Source organism: Panulirus ornatus, chromosome 14 (genome assembly GCF_036320965.1).
Source record: "Panulirus ornatus isolate Po-2019 chromosome 14, ASM3632096v1, whole genome shotgun sequence".
Classification (NCBI taxonomy): domain Eukaryota; kingdom Metazoa; phylum Arthropoda; class Malacostraca; order Decapoda; family Palinuridae; genus Panulirus; species Panulirus ornatus.
Genome location: NC_092237.1, coordinates 1,298,419 through 1,312,843, shown reverse-complemented (window position 1 = coordinate 1,312,843; position 14,425 = coordinate 1,298,419). Strand labels below are relative to the sequence as shown.

The window sequence follows — 14,425 nt, the reverse complement described above, 5'->3', positions numbered from 1 at the left end:
ATGGTTGCCAGGCAGCCAGTGATCCTTCTGCTTGCACATTCTTGAGTGGTTTGCAGCTTTATTATATTTGCTTTTGTGAGGATGGAAGAACAGGCAGGTGAGGCATAGTCTAAAGAGGAGTGGATGAATTGTTTTTAGAGGATGTTAAGGGATGCTTTTTCTTTTCCAAATCTCAGGCTAGCCAGAGTTCTGAGGACATTTTGTTTGTGTGTCGATTTTGTTGCCATGGGAAGAATAAAGTGGGTTGTATGTGCTGACTAGATTGGTTGGCTAAAAGAGTGAGAATATTAAAAAATAAACCTTTAAAAAAATCATTATAAGGGCTTTTAGAAAGGTTAGAAAATTCCTATATTTACAATTAAAATAATTCAAATCGTATAAACTATTGGTTTCCTTCAGGAATCTCAGGTTACTTAACTGATCCACTCCATTCATGACTCACGATTATTATGTACCCTAATTATTTTATGAAATCATAAAAGTGCAAATTTCCAGCAGAGACAACAAACATTTTTCAAAATTTTTCCTCATTCTGTAGAATACTAAATCACCAATAAAGAAATGGCTTCAGTGATCCGGTACCAGTCATTTTTACTGATCACATCTTTTCATTGTTATTCTGATTCAATAACTCAAAATACTGAGCAAGTATTAAGAAATTTGCCTGTGTTGTTAAGCAGTTAGCAGCCCCAACCTTTGCCTATACTGCAATACCAAGGACAGAGTATGTTCACCTCAATTATAATCTTCACTATCAGATAGTCTGTTATGACCACTACACTCTCCAAGAATATAGTCTGTTATGACCACTACACCCTCCAAGGCTCTTTTTCAAGTAAAACATTACATTTCATGCTGCCTTTAAAGTGTTCTGAGATTTAGTGGAATAATGGGGTTTAAATATAGCCCTGATGCTGTAAGATCAAAATATAAAATCCATTCACAGAAGATGAAGCTATATACAGCATAAGATGTAACTTGTATATAAATCATGCAAGGGATGCTAGCACAGGAATACTAGGAATAAAACTATTAAATCTCTGAAGGTGCCTTTGTGTAACAATTTTCTTGAATACTACATGACTATGTGAATTAGTTTCTCTGGGGAATATCATAAGTAATTCTCAAGAGCATAAAATATTGTGTGAACATATCAGGTACATCTAATTCTAAAAATAGCAATTTATTTTTTGTGAAACATGCAACAATTTGGTGAATTTGAAATTTTGGCTGTTGATGTGCATGATCCAACTCAAACTTTGTCAAGAATCCTCTTGCATATTCTGAAACACAGTATGGTATGTACTTCATTATTTCAGTTATTGTGATGAAAAAGTAATGACAAATACTGCTATAAATTGAGGAAAATTTTATCTGCAGTTATATAGTTCACCATAGTCTATATCACTGTATATCATCATCATAAAATTTACCGAAAGCATATACAGAAGGTATCTCTAATAGTTTAAAATCATCACTATCAATTAATTTTTTCTTTCACACTAGTTCACAGTTTCCTGTGATGGTAGGGTAGCACCAGGAACAGGTGAAGAAAAGGTCTCATTTGTTTACATACATTCTCTATCTGTAATGTGTAATGCACTGAAGCAACAGCCTCCTATCCACAACTAAGCTCCACAAACCATGGTTTCTTCCAGCTGTTTCATGAGCCCTGGTTCAGTTCAATGACAGCATGTTGCCTCCTGTAAACCACACTGCTCCAATTCAACTCTCCCTGCCCTTTGCTAGATTAAAGGGTTGGTGTTGGGAGTCTGTTTTGTAAAATCAGTACTCATAAGAGTCCATGTCTGTTTACAATGGATTCCATACCATGGAAATAGTTGTGAAGGAAACGATAACACACAGTCAGATTAAATTACTGCGCTGCGGTATACAAATGATGACATTCTGTCAACAGGATGGAACCACTGCTTCATAAACCTGGTTCAGCATGTTCCCTGTACATGGTACCACTTTGCTCCAATTCAGTCAATCTGTCTATTATCATTAACTCCACTAACATTTCTAAGTTGTGGATCCAGTGTATACAGGCATGCATCTTTTATGGTTAATGATTATACCAAACTGGGACTCCCAACAACTCTATAAGCTGGAAAAGGGCAGGGATGCCTATGCTTGGGATACACATTGTCCTAATAATGAGTAATTTTTTTCAGGTAATTAGTTAAAGAGGTGATGCCTGGGTGTTAATGATTAAAAGCTTTTTCTGTTAATAACTAATACAAAATACATCCAGCTTTTAAATGCATTACTGTATATGGTAATGTACAGCAAAAACCCATCATGAAGGATAAAAATTTTCCCCTTCATCTTGAGTTTCATAAACGTATAACTAGAGGCAAGACTATGAAAGAGATGTGTTTGTGGATTTTTCAAAAGACACTTTCAGAAAATATTACAAAGTTTTAAAAATGCTGTAGCACAAGACACTTTCAGAAAATATTACAAAGTTTTGAAAATGCTGTAGAACATTTGCAAATGGCTCTTAAAAGAGGTGATATATGAAGTGGTTCTGTTATTGTCTTTCCATTATCATATCTGAAAATCTTGGAATTCTGAGCTTGTGGAAAAAAAAAAGGGTATGATACCATACCAGATTATGTGGGAAAAACTTGTTTTCACTTTGAGATGTAATAATATATAATTAATAATCATCTCCCAAGAAAGACTTCATATGATTTAATTGTGGAAGAAGTCTCTATTGTCTCTTAGTATATCTACTATTTCTTCACTGTTTACGTGACAGTTAATGAAATACAAAATATAAATGATACTGCTGCACTTTACTTTGAGGTTTCCTAAGCAAAACAGTTGAAATATTTTGCCACATTTATTCAAAACTATATAAATCATCCTTAGATGCATCATAACTTGTTTTTTGTCATCATATTACAGAGTTAAATCAATTTCATATATTAACATTATTTCAAGATCTATCTTCTATTCCTAACAAGTCTTTATAAACTTTTTCATTCCTGGAAGGAAATTCTGTGGCAAAAGTCACCCTAACTTCGTTTGACGTGTTAATCTTATATATTTCAAGGAAAAGCTCCCCTGAAAGACAGTGTAAATTCACAAATGAATTATATGCCATTTTAGGTCCTATGGAAATATACAAACTGCTTCATTGTAATTTCCAATTTCCCAAAGATATATCAATATATCATAATTCTTCTTATCATTATGCAAGTCAATAACATTATCTGACATGATGCAGGAAAGTGGTTTATTATTACTTTTAAGAAAAAAAAACTGCCACAACTGCTGATTTCCATCAAGATGTGCATAGCAAAAATGAAGGAATTCTCGCAGGTTTAGTTAGTACTGAAAAACATTCAAAAAGTACGTGATCTCAAATATTTTGGTGGTAAGTTGGTAAGTAGTAATGCCAATCACTGGGCAGGCAGAGATGTTAAGTTATTATACCTGCTATTCTGTAACATCACTCAAATTACCTTTTGTGCCCATAAAAATCATCAAGGTTCCATCTTGACACTCCAACTCCATACTGATATACTCCAAACACAGTTCTGTGAATAATAAATCGTCAGTGACTAAGCACTGGACAAAAGTCTTTAAAGCGTTGGCTAACACTACCATATATGTCTCTATACTGGCTTTCAGGAGTACAGTACATCAAGATGGGTTTGGTCCAGTTAAAGTCAGGTTTCAGGAAAAACAAAAATATCTGAAACTATAAATACATAGCATGAACACTCCAATAACACTAACTGGCGAGAATGATTCTAATGTTCAAGAAAAAGACAATAAACACTAACTTACTAACTTTTATGGGATCTACAGCATCGAATAAATAAAATAATGATTCAAGAAGGTTGCACAAAATTTACAGTTAAGACAATTCTCTGGGTTTTTCTTACATATGTAATCAAGGAATTTTCACAATGAAAAGTTCCATCAGACTAGAACCACTGGAATGGCTAGTATCACTCGATGAGGATGGACTGGTCTGAGGGGTATCCTTAGAAAATGAAAAGATACAATTCTGAATAATTACAAGGGGACACTAATTAAGAGGATAATATTGACTTATACACTGTGCCTAATATCATTTCTTAAGGCCATGCAGAAACCTTTTTGCATGCGCAGTAGTGTCAGCTGTTGAGGTCCGCACCGTGTCAGCATCAGGTAGAGATGAGGAGGTGTTGCAATGATCAGTAGCGGCCACTGATTGGGCAGATGAAGTTTCTCCAACAGGCATCATCGCTGAATGGTGATGTTTATGAGTGCTACGGTGGGGTGTTGGCTGGCCCATTGTCGCTATGTTACAACTACCAAAATTATCCATCAGTTGTCTGGCATATCCCTTTTTCTCATCTATCTTCGTAGGGCCCATGTAAGCTAATTTTCCTTCCGCAGTATGTTTCATTTTCTGTGATGCACATGTGGTACAAATGTCTTCGTAAACATAAATACCTGAACCATGTAGCATCCTAGAACTTTTCATTAAAGAGTCTTGAGCTTGGTCACTACAGCGACAAATAGTGATGAGAATTGGACGTGACTGGTGATCACACTGCTGGCTCACGTTGTGAGCATGTTCCAAAGTTGCATCCAACATCTTCATTTTATCGTCTAGCAAAGTGGACACCTCAGTGGTCAACCGCTTCCATGACTCAGGTTCCAGTTCCTCTAAGCCATCAATGCACAGGTTGCTTCCAAGGCTGTAATCATCAAGGTAACTGCTTTTGGACTCGAGGTCTATGAGTTTGTTTGAGGACATAAATGGTTCTTGCCATTCATTAATGTTTTCCTCATCATCAGTCTTATCTTTTGTTATTTTAGTACTGTTATTATTCTGATTATCCTCGACTCCATTTTTTTCCAGACAGGATGGATCACGTGAACATACTCTTGTAAGCTGTTTAATCTGTTTTTTTAAACTGGCAACCTCAGCTTTAGTAACCTCTAGATTTTTAGCCAGTTCAAATATCTGTGCTTGTGAGGCATCCATCTTATGTGACACCTGATTTACAAAGACCTCCAGAGCATTTTTATATGCTTCATGTTGAATATCAATCAATAGTTTTACTGCAGCACTATCCATTATTAGATGTGAATAAAGTGGGTCTCTTTTTAATTCTGAGATGTCATGGAGTGAGACATGTTGATAGTCCCTGGGTTGTTCAGTTCAGGGTGCCATGAAGCCTAGTTAGTGGCTACAATATTCTACAGCATGGCAATACTACTGAAACAGAAGAATTTGTACATGTTAATAGTACTAACATCATATACACATTTTTTCAGAAAGAAATTTTGTGCCATCAAATTATCATGTTCATTACAGATTGTTATGAGTGCTTAGATCCTTAAAAGATCAATAACAAAGGAACAGTTCTTAATTGTAGGAAGGTGGTTTAATTACTAGTTCTCAAGTTGGTTCTTCACTAAAGTAACCATGGTAACAGGGAAGAAGGGTTTCTGTAGTAATGGCTCCACCCCTGAGATTACCATTAGTCAAGTAACATTATAGCTATGGCAACACATACACATTGGACAGTTCTTTTCACTGGCAATACCTAATCACTGGTATATCACTGTTGCCTTTAAATAATTAAGGTTCTTCGCGCAAATACATGCAAACGCGCTGCATGTTTGTATACAGAGCGTGTTCCGACCGGGAGGGAGGATTCAGTAACGGTTACTAAAAATCCATTGGCAGTTCCGCCTTCGAAGGCTACATTTCAGCCACATCTGCACATGAGGAATTTTCCTGGATCAGAGAGCAACTGCGATGGTTCCACTGGAAATCTGACACAGGATTCAAACTAAGACAAGATGTCTGCTGCAGCACCTGTATCCTAACACGACAACAGTCGCTTGCGGACTGACCCGCCCGCACTGATGCTGATCTGCCGGCCACCCGACCTTGTTGTAGCGCCACATGGCCACACAACCACTTGAGGCCTTTAACTTGCTGTTCATATATATATATATATATATATATATATGTGTGTGTGTGTGTGTTTGACAAATAATTCGACTTGAAATCGAACTTGGAAATTCTCGTTCACTCTGAAAAACGAAATCGAAGACCGGGTTGTATGTGGACGATCTTATTGGTGGGTGTATAGTGCAGGTGTGGCGTGACCTATGAACGCCTGACAAAATCACGAGCTCGAGGCTGATCCTTGGCTCTTGTATCCATTATAATATACTGTGGTTACAAATCTATTTGCTATCTATATCTGCGTGATTTACACTACCTTAATTCGTTGACTGAATATATGCATGTCTGTAAATTCAATACCTACTTTGATTACTGAGAAAAGTAAATGTTTAACATTATGTGAAACTTAAGGTAAATGTTTTAGATTATCACAAACGTACGATCCTTAGCCTAAAATGTAGGTTATAGTATACCTTAACCTTGTCCACACCGTGCCATCGTTACAGTCAACCCGTAGAGCTATATTTTATCATACCTACACCAATAAAGAATATTATTCACTACATTGAGCAACATAAACACTTTTCGCACTGCTAACCCTTTACTATTAGGGATTTCATTTCTAAATTATACTTCTAAACATCAAAACGAAACATACGCTGCTGAAATAGTAATCCTAGAAACCTTTCTATTGAAAATATTACCCAGTCAACTGGTGCATACCTTGTAATTTTGAAAAACCGACTATTTCAATGTGTCAGTATTAAAAAGAATATATATATACATAACAATAGACCAGTTTCATAGCTTATATATTTGCCAGTCTATTTGTCTTGTAAGTGTGTATAGTTAAGTTTACAAATATATTGTACTGAGCTATATGAAACTAATTTAATCATCTTGCTGTCATTAATTTTGTTTACCAAGGCTCAGAGATATGTCATATCTCGTACAGCAGTTTTTCGGTAAATATTTGAACATATCTCGTGCTGAATTTTATACCCATGTATTTTTTTGTCAAACCCTTCAGACTGGTAACTGGAATGTATATATCAGCCATCGTGCCTGAACTTATATTAAGCAACTTTTTGACGAGCTTTGGAACCATTTTATATGTCTAGGTAGCCATATTACTCACTGTTACGACTGATAAAAGGAAGAAAAAACTAAATCAGAATTCTGGGTCTGAGTTCGACTGGAACGCCTCGCTTCATTAACATTAATCAAAACTATTAAAGAAAACATGTCGTAACCAGCAGACCTGTTACTTGCTGTAAATGATTCAGATATGGACAGAACAAATAGAATTCTTCCTTCATCAAGTTATAGTAAGGTGCTTCAGTACTATTTTGACATCCACCTATACTGAAGTTTTTCGATGAGAGATGTTGGGAAGGGGGGGGGGGGGTTCTAAGATCAATATTGCAAACATAAGGTGAAAGTTCTAACCATATGGAATAAAAACATTAATTATATCGAAGGAGGTTTTGCGAGCATGTATACAACTGATATACTTCAGTGACTTTCATTTCCTAAAAACAGACTTACGAACAATTATAAACAAATTAAGAATGTTGCACGATACTGCAACTGAGGGAATTGCTGATCACCTATCTAATGATATAATTTTAACAAAAATGTTTTCAGGTCAGCGATGCTAATAAATAAGAACTTAGATTACAGGGTTATTACTTTAAGCTTGTGACGTCACAGGCAAAACATTCGTAACGGAGCAGTTACTCTTACCACTTACCGAAATATTTATTCTGTCCAAGGAAAATGAATTGGAACATTGACCTAAGATTTAGTATCATATTAATAGGTTTATGAAGACAGCTACTGACTCGTGCTAGTGGCTATACAGAGATTGGACATATATCGACGCTCTATGATATGAAGAAAAATTAATTACTGCTACGAAGTTCACACTACTAGGAGCAAAGGAAAGCCTGGTTTTCAAGAGCAGAAAATATGTATGAAATGAAACACAGGACATACCAGGTTAGTATTCCTTACTGAATGAGTTAGATCACAAAAGGATCCTTAAGTGTAATTTCACACTTGGACGATATTCACTACATTTTTCTCGACGCCTTGAGATTTATTGGTTGATGTAAGTTGCATCCTGATTAGTTCATTTGATTAAGTAAAGATGGAAAATTGTGAAGCGGCGTTAGAAGAAAATCATATTTCTAGGACTAAATTACTGCTTACAGCGGTGGCTCCCAACCCTCATGAGGTGATGGCCCAATATAGCTTAACTGAAGAACTAATTGGTTAGCCAGTAAAATGTGTACATTAGGGGATGTAGACATGCTTATAGGAAAGAAACAACAAAGTTGAAGTGCTGTAATCTAATATCACCGTGTATATATTCTTAAATATCTTACAGATTCATCAGTTATGACGGTCATCTCGCTGTGATTATATATTGACCAACCCATTGCCCACCCAAGAAATTCACAATGGCTCACAGGTTAGGAACCAGTGGCTCAGAGGAAGGATGACCGGTGACACTAATTTTGTATATTTTCCTGTTATCAATGATCCGCCAGAGGTGGACAGGTCTTGGAGAGTGTGTTTAGAAACTCACCAGGTCGTGTGATTAGTTTGTATGTTGCGGGAAGAGTTCTGTGGTGTGTTCCGAGGCGCCATCACTGGCATAGGTCGGGCGGGTTTGTCTACCCGAGGTGCCATTATTGACATGTTGGATGTGTGGTCCCGGGTGCCATGGGAGGCATAAGTCGGGTGTATTCTAGGGATATTATTCCTGACACAGGTCGGCCCGCGTGTGAGTGGGTGTAGTGGGCTCTAATTGAATGTTTGTGTTGTCGAGGACGTCCATGTTATCTTTAGGTTGGTTGGCTGGGTGTCTGGGCTTCAGACCTGATATTTGCTAGGGATATTGTAATGTCGTCGTTATCTAGTTTTATCCATATCATTAGCAATATAGGTGTATATACATAATATAGGTTTATATACATTGTCAATATGAATATTTGCATGATTGGTGGTTAGTATGTAATGATTATTATCCTTTGTTTTTAGATAACTGTTTTATTCGCGAATTAGATATAGTAGTTTATATAAGATATAGTTTTAGTTATTAGTTGTTCCTTGGGAACAGCATAGCATAATATATGCATTTGAAAAATGTCATCAAAGCTTTTCTTTGTTGTTAAAATTTGTCATTTGACTTTATGCTCGGGAAAAGTTTCATGTATGAGACAAAAAGATAAAATATGTACATGAGAACCAGACAAATAAATTTGGTTACAGGTTGCATGATGCTATTAAGAACATGTGAACCTCAGGCAGGGGCAAGAATGATATTCGCTGGAAGCAGACTTATTATGGCACAAACACGAGCTAACCCAAAACTTGATTGTTCTTCATACTCAAATCAAGACTTTGAGGTGGTAATCTGTCAAGGCTTCCAAACTCGCCCCTACTAGCTACTCCTCCATGACGTCACGCGGAAGCTAATTTACGTATAAAGAAGAAATGGACGAAGATAAAGATCAGTATAAGTTCTTGCGCGTTTGCCTCCGTTCATATCGGTGTCTGCTGTCATAGTGCTTTACTTTAGCGCTTCATTTGTCATTTTGGCGAGTAAAAGCTGCTTACACAGTTGTTTACACAGTTGTTAAAGAGATGTTAGCAACACGACTGGTGGGAACCTTCACGTACAAAGTGTTGTATTTGACCAGTAACACGCCGCTGAACATGTCACATCAAAACATGCAAATATGTTACGTCAACCACACGAGTTCATTAATGCCATAGCAACTAAATGTTTGTGTCTTCGTAGAGGTCAGAACCTTCTTCACTGACGGAATGGATAGGGAACTGTGGTACTAGTAACAAAGGGTGTTAAGGAATGCGATATCACTTACAATGCTGGGGATGCCACAATAACATATGTGCTGGGAGAGGCATCAGTAACACAGGTGTTGTGAGCTGCTACAGTAACACGGGTTCTTGGCAGCTGCCACAGTTATAAACGTGCTGGGGAGTTGGCATAGTAGCAAAGGTGCTGAGAGTTGCCATAGTAACATAAGAGCTAGGAGATATCACAGTAACAAAAGTTCTGGAAGTTGTCACGCTTAGAAAGGTGTCGGATCAAGTTTGTTCACCACTTTACTCTCTGATGAGACCCCTAAAGATTTATGTCAACCAAGTATGTCACTTCTGTATAAGATCGATACTTTTGATCAGCATTAATTTTGCCGTGAATCACTTTTAAAGAGACTGAAGTTCAAGTAACTACCTTTAGTGTTACCAACTTTGTCAAGATTACCTTTCCTTTGATCAATCATTGTCATAACTTATGGTGCGGACGGAGAGATGATGGGTAATGATGGGGAAGGGCCTTGGTGCGGACGGGTCATGGTAGGGACGGGCTATGTTGGGGTCGGGTCATGGTGGGGACGAGAGCGTGCTACCAAGAGCAGCAGCAGTCCACCTAGGAAGCAAGCCTGACGACACAACCAGGTCCAGTCAGTCTTTTGTGAATCACATTTTCCTTTTGTTGTGATGGGGAAGATCTCGCTCTGCACCAGCACTGACTACAGAAGCCTCTGCTCAGACAAGAAAGTTTGCATAACAATGGAGCGGAGGGAATGTTACTGTACGACTGGTTGGTATGAATGTGTTAAGATCAGGTGTGGCTTTGTCTCGTGTTCCTACCAGGAGCAAGATGACAGGTTCTGAAGCGGTAGAGGCAGCGGCCAGATAAAGGTGGACAATGTGGAGGGGGATTGGAGGGGAGCTTGGAGAATGTGGAGTGGGTTTGGAGGGTATGGAGGAAATCTGGAGGGGATCTCGTGGTTTAGAGGGAATCTGGAGGGTGAGGAGAGAGTATGGATATGATGAGGAAGTCTGGAAGGTGTTTGTAAAGAGTCTGGAGAGTTGTGGAGAGGATCTGGGAGGTTTGGAGGGTGTAGAGGGAGTCTGGAGAGTGGGGAGGGAGTTTGCAGGGTATCCTAGAAGTCTGGAGGTTGAGAAGGGGGTCCGAACGGTCTGAAGGTTGTGGAGAGGGTCTTGAGGGTGGGAAGGGTGAGTAAGGAGTCTGGATAGATATGAATTAATGAAAGATGAGAAGGGAGTTTAGTATACCTGGACAAGGGTAGGTCAGTAAGGGATGGCAGTGGATGTATGAAGAGTAAGAAAGGCTGACGGAGATAAAGTACAGAAATATGAAGAAGATTTATTGGAAAGAATAATGATGGAGTATTTGTGGATGACGATGATGTGTCGAAGGCTTATGGGGGTGCAATTAGTGATGGAGTAAGACAATATACCTGAAGAGGTCGTTACTAATGTGGCTCTTGCTTCACGACAGGTGATGTCAGGGTTGGTTTGGCACCAGTGTACAATGCCCGTCTTTACTCCAGGTGTAGGTGGTGGGGCAGATGTGGGTGCTGGGGCAGATGTAGGTGCTGGGGCAGGTGTGGGTTCTGGGGCCGAGTGTGGGGTACTGGAGCAGGTATAGTTTCTGGGGCAGGTGTGGTTGCAGGGGCAGGTACGGGTTTTGGGGCAGGTGTGGGTTCTGGAACAGAGTGTGGGGTGCTGGGGCAGGTATAGGTTCTGGGGCAGGTGTGGTTGTTGGGGCAGGTACGGGTTCTGGGGCAGGGGTATGGGTTCTGGGGCAGAGTGTGAGTTCTGGAGCAGAGTTTGGGGTTCTGGGGCAGGTGTGGGTGAAGAAATAAGCAACATGTAGGGTGGAGGCGCCAGTGGCTACAGTATACAGGAATGAAACACGTCCTGTGTTCCTAGCAACACTGACACAAGAGTTACTACCGTTACCTGGACTGGCTGTCTGTTGTCTACTGGTCGTGGCCGTGCCTGGTGTCAGCCTTGCTTCACCATGCTCTGGTCCAGCCTCGCTCACCAGCTGGACGGACACCAACACGTGTCTGGTTTGCAAGAAAATGATCTACGAGCAAACTGTGCTGTTTTAGCCAAGTGTTGGAAGTGGAGAAACGTTCGCTGTATCCTTTCTTCTTTTCATTTAGGCTATTGACTTTTGACCGTGACTGGAGCCTGTTACGTAGAAAGAATGAAGGAAGAAGAGAGAATGAAGTACGTAGAAGAGACTGTCGTGGCACCACAACCCGCCCTCCACGACTCAACCAACAACAGCACAAGTTGTGTATTGACGTCAATACGTGGTCACTGCTGAGGAGCCTCTCATAACACTTAGTAAAGTGTTAAGGCTAAAGATGATGCAGTTGGCAGTAACTAGTAGTCCGGTGATATTACGTAATATCAGTAATGGTACAGCCATTTCTCCTCACCACGACATCATCAACAACAGACAGTTCTCCAGAGTCTTGTTCATGAAGAGGAAGTGTCCCTTCCTACCTCACGCAGGAGGTTGACACAGCAGGAGGACGAGCCAGGAAGAAAGTCTAAACCTTACCTTGTGGCGCGGCTCAGGTTGCTCCAACCCTCGCAACCTGAGTCATATCTTCTCCCGTCCCAACACTTTCCTGGCTCTACAAGAACAAAAAATAACACTCTCCTACGACCTGGTAAGCCTGATTCATGGTTCTCAGTCATGTAATCCTGATGACTAACATCCCATACTGCCAATCGCATCAAATTTCTTCTTCCTGTTATGAAAACAATCTTGTGGTTGACCTGGTTGTCGTAACTATGACACTAATTATGATAACAGACACTACTCATAGTGCGTTTGCTTATTTGCCTTCAGTAAGATGTATCACTGACAGATTGTAAGACACAACACTATCTCGTATGACTGGTGTAAAACAATACGAAGACACTTTAAAAGACAGAAGCAGGCATGTGTATGTAGCTTAAGATGAAATAGATCTATCAGAATTAGATAAAAACATAACTTATCTGAAGTGATGAAAATGCTAACAAGAAATAAAGAGTCAGATTTCCAAGCGGTGTTTGAGGCGCGTACGTCTTGATAGGTCAGGAGGCAGAGGGTCGCGCAGGGTGTAGAAGTCATGTTGAATTAAAAAGTCGTGTGAGTTTTGAGGTGACCCTTGCCCTTATATCGTCCTCAGGGTACACTGGAAACTCCCTTTGACATCCCCGATACCTTCCCAATACCCAAGACATCTGTCTTGGGTATTGGCCAGAGCCAGTTTCCTTAATCACTTATAGAGGACAGTCGCTGTACTATGTGCAGTGTAACATTGAATATTTGTGCCAAAGGGTCTTTCCCTCTCTGCCACTAGAAGGGCTCCAGGAGCTACCAGTGTACCTCATCCTAGTGGTACTAGAGCGGAAAGGAATGCTAGTAGAGAAGAGGCACTGGCAGGTCGTGTTCTGTAACCTGACCTGCACCGTCAGGTACAGCCACGGGGATGGCCTGAGCACATGACCTGCACCGTCAGGTACAGATCTTGGTGAGGTGCGACAGTGGCCCGCGTCGGTCGGTCTCCTTCCAGTGCTGTCATGTGAGTCTAGTGTGCAGGAGAAACTTTCCGGGAAACAACCAAATATCAGACTTTTAGATAACCTACTCATCCAGTTGTCCAACCTTTCCAATGAAAACTGAGGTCGCTTCATTTTCGACTCTCCGATCTTTGTAGTTCATGGATCGGTCACCATGGGGCACTGTATCCATTGCTTATATTGTTTGCTAGTGGTTGATCGGTTGTGTTCTTGATAGTAAGTACCATGTGGTGTTAACTGTAGTCCTTGCAGTATATCGTCTGTAATATTAACATGATATCATTTAGGCTTTCCACTTTTTCGGTATCCAACTATTTGCAGATCCCTTTAGGTCTGGATAATTATGTTGTGCCTCCTTTAGGTGTAAGGTGGTAGGTGTTTGCATGCGGCAGTAATGAAGAAGCAACGGTAAATAAAGTGAAAATCTATGGCCCTAGTTCCCGGCATCATGGGGTGCTGAGAATCGGTTTCCGCCTGGTTCTACTACCAACGTGAACGAGGTTTAGACAGTACTAGTAACCCTCACGACCTCCTCCTCTCTAATACACCTTCCTCTTTTCTTCTTAACTTTACCAACATTTGTGTTGTCTCTACTAATCTCTTCTGATGAACACCATCCGTATAGTACCTCTTCTAATATCTAATTCGTCTCTAAAACCCAGCAGTCTAATGATGTTCTCAATAGTCCCTTTTTCATATCCAGCTATAATCTCCACTCACGATTCTGGTTCGGAGATGGTGTCTGCATATTCCGTCAACAGTATCATTATGACGGAAGTTAATGTTGAAAAGAGTTATCTCTGAATTCACTAATCTTTTAACTGTCAGGTATACAGTGTTGGAGGGTGTGAGAGTAGACAACGCTAACATCTTCTCTAATCATCATCAACAAGAGGGTAAACTTTGGACCAGCCTGGGTCGCGCCACAAGTGCATCATCGAGTTGAAACTGGCTTACCTCACTGTAAAAGTGGATCAAGGAAATGTTACGAGTGGAAGGAGAGAGAGAGACTGTGTGGAGAACGGCTGAAATATTTCGGAAGTTAAGGACTCTGGA

At 39.9% G+C, this 14,425-nt stretch overlaps 1 protein-coding gene across 6 annotated transcripts in view; it reads right to left on the bottom strand.

The window, feature by feature from the left end:
• Positions 1–14,425, bottom strand: part of LOC139753126 (tubulin alpha-8 chain-like) — a 37,688-nt gene that overhangs the window by 9,930 nt on the left and 13,333 nt on the right. Inside the window, exons 1-2 of one of the 6 annotated variants that reach the window (XM_071669244.1) lie at positions 5,837–5,909; positions 4,157–5,227 (exon numbers count right to left, since the gene is read on the bottom strand). In XM_071669244.1, the coding sequence (XP_071525345.1) occupies positions 4,157–5,089 (933 nt within the window). In that variant the 5' untranslated portion in view covers positions 5,090–5,227; positions 5,837–5,909. Of the gene's footprint in view, positions 1–4,156; positions 5,937–14,425 lie in introns of those variants that run through there. The other 5 variants (XM_071669243.1, XM_071669242.1, XM_071669245.1 and 2 more) reach the window with 5 other exon arrangements.